This window comes from Mauremys reevesii, linkage group 6, assembly GCF_016161935.1.
Source record: "Mauremys reevesii isolate NIE-2019 linkage group 6, ASM1616193v1, whole genome shotgun sequence".
NCBI lineage: Eukaryota > Metazoa > Chordata > Testudines > Geoemydidae > Mauremys > Mauremys reevesii.
The window spans coordinates 90,167,393-90,183,664 of NC_052628.1; the positions used below are offsets into that span (position 1 = coordinate 90,167,393).

The 16,272-nt window shown below is 46.3% G+C and overlaps 1 protein-coding gene across 4 annotated transcripts in view; it reads left to right on the plus strand.

Annotated features, from left to right (window-relative positions):
* Positions 1–16,272, plus strand: part of PGM5 (phosphoglucomutase 5) — a 119,091-nt gene that overhangs the window by 75,726 nt on the left and 27,093 nt on the right. For all 4 annotated transcript variants that reach the window (XM_039545547.1, XM_039545549.1, XM_039545548.1 and 1 more), the window contains 2 exons: positions 11,089–11,224; positions 12,560–12,743. In XM_039545547.1, the coding sequence (XP_039401481.1) occupies positions 11,089–11,224; positions 12,560–12,743 (320 nt within the window). The remainder of the gene's footprint in view (positions 1–11,088; positions 11,225–12,559; positions 12,744–16,272) is intronic.

The window sequence follows — 16,272 nt, forward strand, 5'->3', positions numbered from 1 at the left end:
ACTTAAGTTGGCAGTGTTTGTGCTCCTTTCTATTTGCCTCACTAGGATTTGACTTCCACTTTTAAAGGAAGTCTTTTATCTCTCACTGCTTCTTTTACATGGTTGTTAAGCCACGGTGGCTCTTTTTAGTTCTTTTACTGTTTTTCTTAATTTGGGGTATACATTGAAGTTGGGCCTCTATTATGGTGTCTTTAAAAAGGGCCCACGCAACTTGCAGGGATTTCACTTTAGTCACTGTACCTTTTAACTTTTGTCTAACTAACCCCCTCATTTTTGTATAGTTCCCCCTTTTGAAATTAAAGGCCACAGTGTTGGGCAGTTGAGATGTTCTTCCCACCACAGGGATGTTGAATGCTATTGTATTATGGTCACTATTTCCAAGCGGTCCTGCTATAGTTACCTCTTGGACCAGCTCCTGCGCTCCACTCAGGATTAAATCTAGAGTCGCCTCTCCCCTTGTGGGTTCCCGTACCAGCTGCTCCATGAAGCAGTCATTTAAAGTATTGAGAAATTTTATCTCTGCATTTCGTCCTGAAGTGAAATGTTCCCAGTCAATATGGGGATAATTGAAATCCCCCACTATTATTGGGTTCTTAATTTTGATAGCCTCTCTAATTTCCCTTAGCATTTCATCATCACTATTACTGTCCTGGTCAGGTGGTCGATAATAGATCCCTAATGTTATATTTTTACTAGAGCATGAAATTTCTATCCATAGAGACTCTATGGAACCTGTGGATTCGCTTAAGATTTTTACTTCATTTGAATCTACACTTTCTTTAACATATAGTGCCACTCCTCCCCCTGCACGGCCTGTTCTGTCCTTCCGATATATTTTGTACCCCGGAATGATTGTGTCCCATTGATTGGTCTCAGTCCACCACGTTTCTGTGATGCCTATTATATCTATATCCTCCTTTATCACAAGGCACTCTAGTTCACCCATCTTATTATTTAGACTTCTGGCATTTGTGTACAAGCACTTTAAAAACTTGTCCCTGTTTATTAGCCTGCCTTTTTCTGATGTGCCAGATTCTTTTTTATGTGACTGTTTATCATCTGATCCGGCCCTTACATTATACTTCTCATTCCTCTGCTCCTGACTATAACCTGGAGATTCTCTATCATCAGACTCTCCCCTAAGAGAAGTCTGTGTCCGATCCACACGCTCCTCTGCAGCAGTCGGCTTTCCCCCATCTCCTAGTTTAAAAACTGCTCTACAACCTTTTTAATATTTAGTGCCAGCAGTCTGGTTCCACTTTGGTTTAGGTGGAGCCCATCTCTCCTGTATAGGCTCCTCCCATCCCAGAAGTTTCCCCAGTTCCTAATGAACGTGAACCCCTCCTCTCTACACCATCGTCTCATCCACGCATTGAGACTCTGAAGCTCTGCCTGCCTACCTGGCCCTGCGCGTGGAACTGGGAGCATTTCTGAAAATGCCACCATAGAGGTCCTGGATTTAAGTCTCTTCCCTAGCAGCCTAAATTTGGCTTCCAGGACATCTCTCTTACCCTTCCCTATGTCATTGGTACCTACATGTACCACGACCACCGGCTCCTCCCCAGCACTACACATAAGTCTATCTAGATGCCTCGAGAGATCCGCAACCTTCGCACCAGGCAGGCAAGTCACCATACGGTTCTCCCGGTCATCACAGACCCAGCTATCTACATTTCTAATAATCGAATCTCCCATTACTAACACCTGCCTTTTCCTAGAAACTGGAGTTCCCTCCCCCGGAGAGGCAACCTCAGTGCGAGAGGCAACCCCAGCACCATCTGGAAGGAGGGTCCCAACTACGGGAAGGTTTCCCTCTGCTCCCATTGACTGCTCTACTTCCCTGGGCCCTTCTTCCTCCTCAACAGCACAGGAGCTGTCTAAGCGGAGGTGGGACAATTCTACAGTTTCCTGGAAAGCCTCATCAACATACCTCTCTGCCTTTCTCAGCTCCTCCAGTTCCACCACCCTGGCCTCCAAAGCCTGTACATGGTCTCTGAGGGTCAGGAGCTCCTTGCACCGACTGCACACATACGCCACCCGCCCACAGGGCAGGTAATCATACATGCGACAGTCAGTGCAATAAACTGGGTAGCCCCCACTCTGCTGCTGGGCTTCTGCCTGCATTGTCTCCTAGTTAGTGAAAGGGTGGTTTACGGAAAGTAGTTTTGGAATGTGGTTCGGTTTATAGGTTTGAGGGGGGGGCCACGGGGAAGGGGTTAGGGCTGGCGAGGGGTTCCCACTCCCTTCCCAAACTCCCTTGCGAAACTCCCTGTTAGCAGCCCCTGGTCGCAAAGCTCCCTGGTCGCTTGTGCACGGCTTTATAAAGCCCTGGCCTGAGTGAATGCCCCGCCCACTGATTAAGGCTCAGCCAATTACCAGAGGCTTCGAGCTTTCAAACCTGCCTCCAACTGCCAGCCAGAGCACACGGTCCCTCAAACAAACAACCAAACAAACAGACTGACAAACACAAGCTCAGCACACAGCAAGTAACCCCCAAACACAAACAAACACACACTACAGACAGTCACTTACCCCACAGATGCTGTATTAGCTCCTCCTTCACCTGGAGAACTCCCTTGCGAAACTCCCTGTTAGCAGCCCCTGTTCGCAAAGCACCATACTGTTTGTCCTCCTGAAGGACATGCAAAGGTCACAGAACATGCCAAAGCTGCTACGTGGATCAGAAGAATGATACATGTATACGCTCACCCCTCTTCATGGAAATTTATGAGCTCTGGCCATGCCAACATAAGGCTTGGAACATACAGAGGCCATTCCAAAAATTCCTCTGCCCATGTTTCACTGGACCATTTTGGTTCAATAAAATGCACATGAAGTATTCGGTAAATCAAAATGCAATTAATCTTTGGTATCTAGTTCAGTTTTCATACAGATAGGATGATGTACAAGGCATTTTGCTGAATGAATAAGTACACATTTTATGATATGTGTCTTACAAATCATGCTGTGTAGAAGGTTATGTAACAAAGGAATGTATGATTTGTCACATCAGATCAGATCATTGGTGCATTTAGTTGTATACTCTGCCTCTGTTTGTTGCTAATATTGTATAAGTGTTTGTACAGCCCCCCCGCCCATAATTGTAATATCTGAAAGCCTAATACTTGATGTAGCAGTCCTGTCTAGCCCATAATAACATACATGGAATGGAAGGTGAGGCTCCTTTCTGATCTTTTGGTGAATAGCTTATTCCTAGGGCCCTACCAAATTCATGGCCATGAAAAATGCATTACGGACTTTGAAATCTGGCCTCCCCCAGTGAAATCTGATCTCATGGGGGAGACCAGCATTTTTCAGATTGGGGGTCGTGACCACAGGTGCCGACTTTCTAATGTGCCAGGGAGAGCTATCCCCTGGCTCTGCCCCAGACCTCACCGCCACTCCACCCCTTCCTCCAAGGCCCTGCCCCCGCCCTGCCTCTTCCCACCCCTGCTCCGCTCCCACCTCTTCCTGCCCCATTCCACCCCCTCCCCGCAGCATGCTGTGCCCTCGCTCCTGCCTGTCTTTCCCAGAGCCTCCTGCATGCTGTGAAACAGCTGATTGTGGCGGGCGGGAGGCGCAGAGAGGGAAGGGGAGGTGCTGATTAGTGGAGCTGCCGGTAGATGTCAAACACTGAAGGGCAGAGGCGAGTTGATGGTGGGTCTGCCAGTGGGTGCTCAGCACCCATCATACTTTCCCCATGGGTGCTCCAGCTCCAGAGCACCCACACAGTCTGTGCCTATGGTCCTGACCCAAAGGGGAATTTCGGGATGGTCACAAGGTTATTTTAGGGGGTTTGTGGTATTGCCACCCTTACTTCTGTGCTGCCTTCAGAGCTGGGCAGCCGGAGAGTGGTAGCTGTCAGCTGCCTGGTCAAAAAGGGACCTTGGTGGCTCGGGTCATCACTGCCAACCAGGCCATTAAAAGTCTGGTTGGAGGAGCTGTGGGGTCTCGGGGCTAAGGCAGGCTCCCTGTTGACTGCCTAGCTCAGTGCAGATCCCGGAAGCAGCCGCCAGATCCTTGCGGCCCCTAGGCACATAGGTGGCCAGGGAGACTCTGAGCACTGTCCCTGCCCCGAGTGCCGGCTCCGCAGCTCCCATTGGCCGGGAACCGCGAGCAATGGGAACTGCAGGGGCATAGCCTGGGGGCATGAGGGCAGTGTGCGGAGCCTCCCCGGCTGCTCAGGTGCCTAGAGGCTGCAGGGACCTGGCGGCTGCTTCCTGGGAGCCGTGGTAAGTGCCGTCAGGACCCCACACCCTCCCCCACACCCCAACCCCCTCACCTGGTCCTGAGCCTCCTCCTGCACCCCTGCCCCAGCCTGGAGTCCCCTCCTGCACCAAGCTCCCTCCCAGAGCCCCCACACACCCCGCTCCAGCCCTGAGCCCACTCCTGCACCTCAAACCCCTCGTCCCGGCCCCACCCCAGAGCCCACACCCCCAGCTGGAGCCTGCACCCCCTTCCTGCACCCCAAAACCCTTGGGCCAAGCCTGGAGCCCCTCCTGCACCCCAAACCCCTCATCCCTGGCCCCACCCCCGAGCCTGCCCCCCCAGCCAGAGTCCTCACTTCTCCCACAACCCCCTGCCCCAGCCCGGAGCCTTTTCCCACACCCTGAGCTGCTCATTTCTGGCCCCACCCGGAGCCTGTACTCCCAGCCTGGAGCCTGTACTCCCCAACCCCCTGCCCAGTCCGGAGCCCTTTACCATACCCCAAGCCCCTCATCCCCGGCTCCACCCCAGATCCCGCATCCCCTGCCCCAGCCCGGTGAAAGTGAGTGAAGGCGGGGGAGAGCGAGTGACAGAGGGAGCAGGGATGGAACGAGCAGGGGAAGGGCCTCGGAGAAGGGGTGGGGTAGGAGAGTTCAGTTTTATGCTATTAGAAAGTTGGTCACCCTACATGCCACCCTTACTTATGTGTGGCTTCCTTCAGAGCTGGGCAGCCAGACAGTGGCAGCTGCTGAATGAGGGGCCAGCTCTGAAGGCAGCAGCACAGAAGTAAGGGTGGCAATACCATACCATGTCATCCTTACTTCTGCGCTGCTGCTGGCAGCAGCTCTGCCTTCGGAGCTGGGCTCCCGGCCTGCAGCTGCCATTCTACAACCCTCCTCCCGCCCCCACACACAGTTCCTTTTTTCTCCGGACCCCTACAATTACAACACTGTGAAATTTCAGATTTAAAGAGCTGAAATCATGAAATTGATTATTTTTAAGATCCTATGGCTGTGAAATTGACCAAAATGGACCGCGAATTTGGTAAGGCCCTACTTATTTGATGTGAAATGTGAAATTACAGGGCTACAAGTGCTCATAAAATTATCCTGCCCTATTTATTCTTCTTATTCAATATTTGTATTATACAATCATAGAAAGATAAGGCTGCAAGGGACTTTGAGAAGTCATCAAGTCCAGCCCTCCTGCGCTGAAGCAGGACCGCATACACCTACACAATATTATGGGAGCACCGAGGGACTCTAACCAAGGGACACAATTGTGTTGTAGTAGCAGCACCTCGAGGCCCCATCCAAGATTGGACCCCCATTGTGCGGAGTGCTCTAGTAAAAGACACTCCCAGCCCCAAAAGTCCACGTACTACATAGAGAACACAGTCAAGGGGGAGGAGAAAGGAAGTATTATTATCATTGTGCTGGACATGGTGCAAACACATTCCCTGCCTGAAAGAGCTTTTAAACTCAGTTCCGTTATCTGACTCTCTGGCCTCCTATGTCAGTGAGCTTCACATACTTGACCATAATCTGTAAGAGAGTGTTTGTTTGTTTTTTGTATCTTCTAGAAACATGAACTTTTGCTTTTATTGGCTTTTTTCATGATTTCATTTATGCAACCTAGACATTACATGAATGTAGTTATCTGTATTTAATTTCCATGTTTCTGTTTAACTATGTTAGCATTTAAGTGGCTGCAGTTAGAATCTGAAATTCACACCTCACTGAGTTGAATGGGACAGGAGAGGTGTGAGTGGCCACCTCTTGTAATTGTTTTCATGTGCTATGTTGGCCGGAGAACTTCTCCCACCAGTGTAGCTCCTGCCGCTCAGAGAGGTGCTTTTCTTATTCCGATGGGAGAGCGTCTTCACCGGATGCGCTCCTGCAGTGCAGCTGTATCGGTGCAGCAGTGCAGATGTATCGGTACAGCTGCCCCTCTGAAGCACTGTATGTATAGACCTGGCCTTAGCAGCAGCAGCAGTGCATCAATTTATATTGTGACAACTATATACCTTCATAACGTAGCAAAAAGACAGAAATCTTATTAAATGGAAGCACAGAATTTTACAGGATATAGCAGAAAGCAACAAAATTGCAAACTGACCTTGATATTGCAGGATTTATGTTCTGTTTGGTTTTTTTCACGCAGGGAATTTTATCCTCTCTGTTTGGCTTTTGGGCTAGAGGCTTTTGCTGAATGTTTTTCAGTGACATGGAATGTCCCTCAAGCAGATTGTCCAGTCAGCTGCCCTTATGGCCGTCTAATCAGGGTAGGCAGGTAGACTATGCAGTGATTTCATAAAGGAGGCAGAGCTTCTTGTGGACGGTGCCTGCTCTGAGCAAGCCTAGCCACTGTGCCATTAAATGTCTTGGTGCAGTGCCAGTGTAGACAGCAGGTGGTGACATAACAGTTGCTATGCTGCAGTTAGTCCCAGGGCTGCCCGGGGGGGGGCAAGTGGGGCAATTTGCAGGGGCCCCCACGAGAATGTTGGAGGCTCCCCACGCCTCTGCCTTCCCCCATCCCCCGGCGCCTCAGTGCGCCACGTCCAGGAACAGCCCTGGCCAGAGCTAAAGCAGCGTGGCTCAGTCAGGGCCTGAGCTCCTCCCGCTCAGAGCCACGTGGTAAGGGGGCAGGGCTCGGGCCGAGCAGCGGGAGCTCAGGTCACGTGGAGCCACACCACTGCAGCGCTGTCCAGGGCTGTACCTGGATGCAGTGCGCTGAGGCTCCGGGAGAGGGGGTAAGCGGCATGGTAAGGGGGCCGGGGGAGGGGGGTTGGATAAAGGGCAGGGAGTCCCGGGGACAGTTGGGGCAGAGGTTCTGGGGGGTTGGATGGGAAGGGGGGGTTGGATTGTGGGCGTTCCGGGGGTCTGTCAGGACTCGGCGGGGGTGTGTGTGTGTGTGGATGGGGTCGGGGCAGTCAGGGGACAGCGAGCGGGAAGGGGGGGTTGTGGGGGTGTGAGGTCCCGGGGGGCGGGTCTCAGGAGGGCGGTCAGGGGACAAGGAGCAGGATGGGTCAGGGATTCTGAGGGGGGCAGTCAGGGGGCAGGAAGTGGGTGGGGGTCAGATAGGGAGCAGGGCCAGGCTGTTTGGGGAGGCACAGCCTTCCTTACCCTAAAGCTCATTCAGCAGTTTGAGGCTTGCGGACAGCTATTTAACACAAAGAGCCAATCTGTTATCTTTTCCCTTAGGGCTACCATCTCTTTCACTTCTCAAATGCCAAATTATAGTCTACATTTAATTTCAGTGCCATAGAGAGATTCATGTCAGGGGAGGGTAGCTTCATTTAAAATTATCCACTTTAGATTAACAGTGACAGAGCCAAGAGAGCCATGGGGGAGAGAGCACATGAGAAGAGCAATATCCAACACCACCTACCTCCTTCCCAATCCTACCAAGGGAGACCCCCCTCCCCTGCATTCCCCGAGGCTCCAGAGGGGTTAATTCAGTGGTTCTCAAACTTTTATACTGGTGACCCCTTTCACATAGCAAACCTCTGAGTGCGACACCCTCCTCTTATAAATTAAAAACACTTTTTTATATATTTAACACTATTATAAATGCTGGAGGCAAAGCAGGGTTCGAGGTGGAGGCTGACAGCTCACAACCTCCAGTAATAACCTCGTGACCCCCTGAGGGGTCCTGACCACCAGTTTGAGACCCCCTGGGTTAATTTAATTTTAGTACCCTGTGTCCATTCACATGCATGTGCTATTTTGAGCATTTCAGTTTTCACAACATAGGCTCATCCCTCCAGTTTGTGAGGGATGCCATGGAGCCAGTCTCTAGGAAACAGATAAATTCATGTAAAAAGCAACAAAGAGTCCTGTGGCACCTTATAGACTAACAGACATATTGGCGCATAAGCTTTCATGAGTGACGAAGTGGGTATTCACCCACGAAAGCTTATGCTCCAATACATCTGTTAGTGTCTAAGGTGCCACAGGACTCTTTGTTGCTTTTTATAGATCCAGACCTGCACGGCTACCCCTCTGATATTAGATAAATTCATGGAGGTTAAGTCCATTAATGGCTATTAGCCAGGATGGGTAAGGAGTGGTGTCCCTAGCCTCTGTTTTCCAGAGGGTGGAGATGGATAGCAGGAGAGAGATCACTTGATCATTACCTGTTAGGTTCACTCCCTCTGGGGCACTGGGCATTGGCCACTGTTGGTAGACAGGATACTGGGCTGGATGGACCTTTGGTCTGACCCAGTATGGCCATTCTTATGTTCTAACCTAAATGAACCTAATGTTATGGACACAGATATGAATCAAGGAAGCCAGCAGAGTATCAGAAACCTGGAAAAATCTCTGACTGGATGGGCTCAGGCGTTTGGTCACAAGCTGAGGTAGTTCAAAAGTTTTGGATTTTTTTTAAGCAGAATTTTTTTATTGTTTCTTTAAACAATCGAAAACAGCAAGCAGCAAATATTTGGCCACACACTTCTGAAACCCCAAACCATGTCCAGGTTTTGGCAGACTAATTTCAGCTTTTCAATTAAAAAAACCACAACAAATTTTGAAGGAAAGCAGACATTGTCTGTGATTTTTTCTGCTTTTTAAAAACCCCTAGTTTTCAATCCAAAAAAAGTTTTGACGGAAAATATTTGTCCAATCCTTTTAATGAGCTTTAGTGCCTTTTAGCACTAGCTGATGCTGAGAACCAGTGATACCTTGTAAAGGTGACTTGAAAAGAAGTTTTCTCAAAACTGGGTTTGTGCCGAGATGTGGAAGGTTTTTAAATGTTTATTTTTCCCAGGGCCGCCTGGGAGGGCAAGTGGGGTAATTTGCCCAGGCCCCGCATGGGCCCCCATGACAATATACTATTCTATAGTATTGCAACTTTTTTTTATGGAAGGGGCCCCTGAAATTGCTTTGCCCCAGGTCCCCTGAATCCTCTGGGCAGCCCTGGTTAGTCCTAGCACCACCTTTCCCAGGCACTGCTTGGCTTTGTCTTTCCGTTCAAGTCTCTGTCGTCTATTAACATAAAGTCAAGTTTTCTGGAAGCCCTCATCTGTATAAACTGAGCAGCATGCCTCTTAGACCTCATTGCATTCTCATTCTCACCAGTATCTACTCTCTTGCAATTTCTGCATAACCTTTCTGCTTTGGGTATGTATCTCAGAAGAAGCATGTTGCAGGTTGGCCCAAGGCAGATGTTAGGGCAATTATGAACATCTGGGCAGACAAGGGGATGCAGTTGCAGCTGAACTCTGTAATTTGGAGTACTCTGCTTAATTACTAGGAGTTGGCTCATCTGATCTGGCCCAGTTCTGGGAAACAGTCCCAGTTATGTATATCAGGGGTTGGCAACCTGCAGCACGCATGCCGATTTTTACTGGCATGCTGCTGCCAGCCAGGGTCCTGGCCACCGGCCCTGCTCAGACCGCTGTCGGCCTGTGTGAACAGAACCCCCAGCCGGCAGCAGGCTGAGCGGGGCCAGCAGCCAGGACTCCAGCTGTCAGGAGCCGGCGGACGGAACCCCAGACCAGCAGCGGGCTGAGTCACTCAGCCCACCGCCGGTCTGGGGTTCATTCTGTCCGCCGGCCCCGCTCAGCCCACTGCCGGTCTGGAGTTCCAGCTGCTGGCCCCTTGCCAGCCGATGTCTCGGCCGCTGGCCCCACTCAGCCCGCTGCCGGCCTGAGTGAACGGAACCCCTGGCTGGCAGCGGCTGAGAGGGGCCAGCAGCCGGGACCCCGGCTGGCAGGAGCCGACAGCCGGAACCCCAGACCGGCAGCGGTCGGGAGTTCCAGCCGGGGTCCCAGCCATCGGTTCCACTCAGCCTGCTGCTGGCCTGGGATACCAGCCACTGGCCCCGCTCACCTCACTGCTGGTCTGGGGTTCCAGCCGCCCTGCCAGCTGCGGTCCGGGCCTCCAGCCCTGCTCAGCCCTCCTGCCAGCCTGGGGTACCGGCAGCCAGCTCAGGGCCTGGTCCCAGCACTCTGCAGCCCTTATAAAATATTACACTACAATTAGCTTAAAAACTTTAAAACTTTGTATATTACAGTAATCATTAAAACATGTATAATGTTAATAAATACATAGGCTTGATGAAACAAAATAGTTGTACTTATGTGCCTGTGCTTAATTTGTATTTTTGATGATTTACCTTCTAAAAAAATCTTGCATGTCTCACACCACCAGAAAGGGTATCTTGCACCCCACGTTAAGAACCACTGCACTAAACTGATAAGATCTGCATTTTAATTGAATTTTAAATGAAGCTTCTTAAACATTTTAAAAACCTTGTTTACTTTACAAACAACAATAGTTCAGTTATATAATGTAGACTTATAGAGAGAGACCTTCTAAAAACGTTAAAATGTATTACTGGCACGCGAAACCTTAAATTAGAGAGAATAAATGAAGACTCTGCACACCACTTCTGAAAGGTTGCCGACCCTGATGTATATCATTCTGCACAATGATTAGCAGGAATCATAATGGTTAAGAATGTAATAGCATTTACACTCTTGGGAGCCAAGTAATTTCCCCTCTTTTGTTGAATTTTAGTAATGTGGATTCTGATGTATCTGTCTGTCTGTCTTTCTTTCTTCCTTACTATCTTTTAAACAATTGTTTTGGCTGTCAGTCTTGCATCCGAAGAAGTGGGTATTCACCCACGAAAGCTCATGCTGCAAAACGTCTGTTAGTCTATAAGGTGCCACAGGATTCTTTGCTGCTTTTACAGAACCAGACTAACACGGCTACCCCTCTGATACGAGTCTGGAAAATGTCTGTGTTATTGTTTTACTGTATCTAAAAAAACAAACTGACATGAACTGCTCTATGCTTCTCATCTGGAACTATTGTTGGCATTTTCATTGGTGTATCTGCTAATAAATGTGCATTACTTATTTCTTTTTAGGGTCTGACCACATCCGAGAGAAGGATGGGCTCTGGGCTGTGCTAGTCTGGCTTTCAATCATAGCAGCTCGAAAGCAGAGTGTGGAAGAGATTGTCAGAGATCACTGGACAAAATTTGGCCGCCACTACTATTGCAGGTGCAGATAATTATTACAAAACACAGTAGGTTAGCATGTTCCTAGGATAATTCCGGGGCAAGTTTGGCTTGATTAGCTTTGTTGCTATTAATAGTGAAATGTGTTTAGCAGCACTTCAGGTGTGTGCACAGAATGAAAATCTGCCATAGATTGAACATCGTTCCTAGGGATGTTAGTGGTCTAAGTCTCAGCTATAACTTGAACCAGACTGGCTTGAAGCATAAGTTAAAAAACCAGCGAGGTTTACTCAGCTCTTCATCATTCAAAGAGATAAATTGAGTGCCAGGCACTCTATTGTATGTGGGCCTTTTTGACAGGACCAATGTCCTGCCTACTCTCTATAAGGGGGTGAAATTCATGGTCCTGCCTAAGGTCTATGCACTTTTAAACTCCTACATAAGATCTCAAAATAGGGCTTAAGTGGGACTTGTGGTGCGTAGGCCTTGTGCTGGCCCTCTGTCCAGGGTGAATTTTTACCCTACGGAGATTAAGGAATCCATAAAACGTTTTGTTCCTTAGCAAAGTTCTTTCTCTACCCCTTGACTATTGACCATGCAGTGTGGTAGTTGGTTGCTGCCCTGCAGCCCAGAGTTGGCTACGTATCAATGGTGCGGTATTTATATGGCGTGTAACGGCTCTCTCTGTGTAAATGGTGTTGTTTGAAAGCAAGTTGTTGCTGTTGTTGCTAATAATATCTCAAATGTAAAAGTATATCATGTATTTTTTAAGTGGGTTCTGCTAATGCTCTGAGGCAGGTGGTTGGTTATTCCAGCTGAAAATAAAGGAGGTGGGAGTGGCTTTCTGAAGGGAAAATATTCAGTGTGTGGTCTGAACAGCCCTGAGATAGAAACTCTAAGGGCAGCCAAGACTGGGGAGAAGGCCAGAACTGATAACCTTGTTCTCTTAGTGTTAATTCCTTTGCTGCTAACGCCAGACTCCCAGCAGGAGATGACTTTTTGACTCTACACGGTCTGCAGACTTTGTGTTAGTGGCCCAACAAGAGAGCACAGATGTGTCAAGGGGGAGAGGGGTTGAGGGTGGACCTGTCTTTTTAAGCATGTAAGTGCATTAACCACGTAGGGCACACAGTTTTCTCTTAAACTTAATTGACAGATTTGCACATTTCATGGAATGGAGGACTTAGGAGCACAAAAGTGTGTAAGTAAATGGAAGAGCTGTTTTCATTTGCACTAGGCGCTTCAGTTGCATGCCTGATTTTCCATGTCTGCTGTAAATTACTAATTGTGAGCATCTCATGCTCTGTGAAACCAGAATCTTTCTGCTGGGTGGAGCTTACATATTTCTTCATACTACTTTTTTTTTATTACGTTAAAGATTTGATTATGAAGCATTGGAACCCAGAACAGCGTATTTCATAATGAGAGACCTGGAGGCTTTGATCATTGACAAATCATTCAGTAATCAGCAGTTTGCTGTTGGGAACAATGTCTACCGTGTGGAAAAAACAGACAGCTTTGAATATGTGGATCCTGTAGATGGCACTGTGACCAAAAGACAGGTATGAAAGCACAAAAATAATCTTTTCCAAGATAATGGGGAGGTGTGTATGGGGGAGAGGGGAACCATAATGTTTTACAACAATGCACAATACTTTTATAGTTATTAACTCAAGGACAGAAAAAAAATCTTTTATTTGTAGAATCATGATTTTCTGTGGTTAGTGTAACATAGCAGTACTTTTCCCCATTTAAGAATACCCGATAGTGGAGAAAACAGTTAACTTACTCTCAATGCACACCACTGAAATCAGTGAGGTCACGTAGGATGTAAGCAAGGGAGAATTTTACCAACACAATAGAGCTCAGGTAATAGCAAGTTGCCTAAGAACACCAAGAACAAAGCATGGTATCAAGAAGAAATTAAAATCCTTCCTTTTGCTGTTTTCACTCATTCCAATTCAAACTGAAAACATCTGCTGCCTTAAACTACAATCCAAACTAAATCTTTTGTGCTACAAAATTCATGACATGGTCAATACTAGTAATATTTTTATTTCCTGGTGGAAATGTGTATAAAGAGACACTGTGAATATAAAGTGTGACTCATTTAAATATATTCTTTTTTTTCATGATTTTCTCTTTCCTAGATTAAAATAAATCCACGTTGGGATTAATTTTTGTCAAGAGCTCTTATTCTGGGTTTTCCTCTTCCTTGTCATTTTCTCTTTGTTCTTCAAATGTTAACCATTTTTTATGCCTAAAAATATACTGTCTCTTAATATATATAATCAGATCATCCCACACCATAGCATATATTTGTATGTGTCATACAAAATGCTGATAATCTTCTAGTGCATGTATCCTCTTCAGCAACTCTTCTTGACTTGACTTGCTTGTGAAACAATCTAGCCACTGGTACTGACCCTATAACCAACATTCTTCCCTGCTGACTGGTTTCTCGGTTCTGGACCTTTCTCACAGTCACATGTGATTGGCGCTAAACTCTTCATTTACTGCTAGATCTTTCAGGGGATTTTTTTTTCAAAGTGTTCAGCGCTGGTTTCATGGATTTTGATGAACTAAAATGAAGGAACATTTTCATCAGATCTTTTAAAAAATACATTAACTTTTGCAACTCGTGCCAGCCTTGTGCTTTCAATCTCCAGATACAGCATGTTAGGGTTTTTTTAATAGGTGTAGTCAGACCCCACAACCCTTCTGTGGAAAATAATCGACCTCCAAGGACTTTGCATCAAATCTTACAGAAAATGTCCTTAAGGGGTATCGCAAATATAGTCCAGGTACATGCTAAACTCAAGTCTAGATTGTCGTAATTATTGTGGTTTGTGAATCATCTTGACCTGACCAGGCCCTTGCAAATCCTACTCTACAGTCTGTTGAAACCATTGTCATGAGATTCTGCTCAGATTCTTTATAGTTTCCATTCATTACTGAATCCAGATGATACAAGTAATCCACCTGCCATTGAACCACTCTCTTTTTGTGCATTGCTGGTGAAACATGACACATGCCTGTTGTTGTCATATCCAAGCCCATTGGAAAATCACAGAAATGGTAAACTGGTCAACTTTGCCATTTTAAAAACTTACTTGCAATTTTCAGTCTTTTTTCCGCCCTTATTTTTTGTCAAAAAGCTCTGTACTACCATTGAAATAAAAATAAAATTGCTAATCAATTTCTTTTAAAAAAGGGCCTGCTGTAAAACAAGAAAAGAAACAGGTCAGACTCTAAAAATGTGTCCAAAATTTTCCAGAGGAAAAACCATTAATTTATTTAGAATGTAAGTTCGTCTGGACAGAGTCGGTCTCTTAGTGTGTGCATGTACCTACCACAGTGGAGCCCAATCTCTGTGAGGTCCTCTAGGCACCTCTGTAATAAGTAAATAATACCATGCTACCATATGCAAATGAAATAATTGCATACATGCCATTCTGTTCTTCATGTGCACACAAATGCTTTGTTTTGATCTATGTTAATGAGTTTGCTTGCAAATTTTGCAGATCTGTTTTCAGAGGCTTGTTTGAAGTGCTATTCTACAGATGTAAAAGGAGAAAAAAAATTATACAATAGAATCTCACTAATTCACATGGACAACTAGCTAACCCATAGCTGATTACAAAGTTTTGCAAAATGGCTAGTCAGTGAACAAACACAATTAAAGCATGGATAATGCATCACAAAAATTAATTTCTTATTTTGAGAATTGTTATCTTATAATAATTCAGTAGAATGTACTGGTAAATTAACTGTAGTATGTTTTGTAGAAATAGTTGGTAGCAGTAAACATTTCTATTCTGGTAGTGATTAAAGGCACCATCCTTATTGGGGCTCCATTGTGCTGGGTGCTGCACAACCTGGCCCAGATAGTGAAGTCTTAGAATAAGACCTCATTACCAGTTGTGCTCTGGTATTAAATTGTTGCTGGGAAATACAGAGGCACCATTTGACAAAATCCAAATTATCCACATTGATGAGAGGGTCCAATGTACCGGAACCCGTTGATGAAAACTCCTCATCCTTTTAATTAGAGATCTGTGAACCGACTCTGGATATTTTCCTACCCCTGTCTTTGTTTCAGAATGGAAAAGGTTATCCATGTAGTTTGAGTTTTTTGTTTTTGAGTGTGTAGTCAGGAAGCAGACACTGGAAAAGTTGGAAAAAGTTATTTCGCATGCCCACAGATAAGGCCAAATTCTTCTTTGCTCAGAATGAGATTTCAATGCTGCCTCTGAGATAAGACTTTTCCTGTCAAAATATTCAGTGAAGTCTGCTGTGCATTTGGGACATTTAAGTAGTCAGCTGAAGAGCAAATAAAACCACATTAGTGTATAATACTTGGAAGTAAAACCACAGCCATTTTATATGGGTCTGACGTGTGTGTGGCTATGTATGTACTTTATTGTTACTGGGCCACATGCTTTGCCTCCATACGTATTGCACCTGTAAATAGTGCTTCAAAATGTTGAACTGAAATGTATCCATAGGTTTGCATGCCTGAATCTTGCTTGTGTTATCCTTTAGTTGTAAGAATGACAAGAAATACAGCAAATAATAGCACATATGTAGCAGTTTTAACCTTCAGAGTGCTTTACAGACACTAACAAATTAATGGTTAATTTGACTGGAATGTAATACAAGAGTAACCATCTCTGTCACGTCAGTTGTAATTCTGTTTACACAGCAAGGCCTAACTCTGTCACATCAGCTCCAAAACCAGTGGATCAAATTCTCTGCTGGTGAATGCATTGCATTGGATGGGATACCTTCAAGGAACTCAGAGGCACTGCAGGAAGTCACGTTGACGATTCAGTTGGTTACACTGTAGGCCAGCAAACAGTTGGTCCCACTGGCTTTTGGAGCTGATGTGACAGAGGCAGGATTATTTTCTGATTATGTTTTTTAAAACTAGCTCTTGTAGCACAGTATAGCACAAAGCTGCCCTTGCACCTTCATTACTTCTGTGAGCATTACAGGCTGACTGTTCCTTATCCTTATACTGCTAGAAAGTCAATCCCACTGCTTTTAAATATCTCCTTCATTAGGAAGGATTCCCGTCTGCTAGATCAT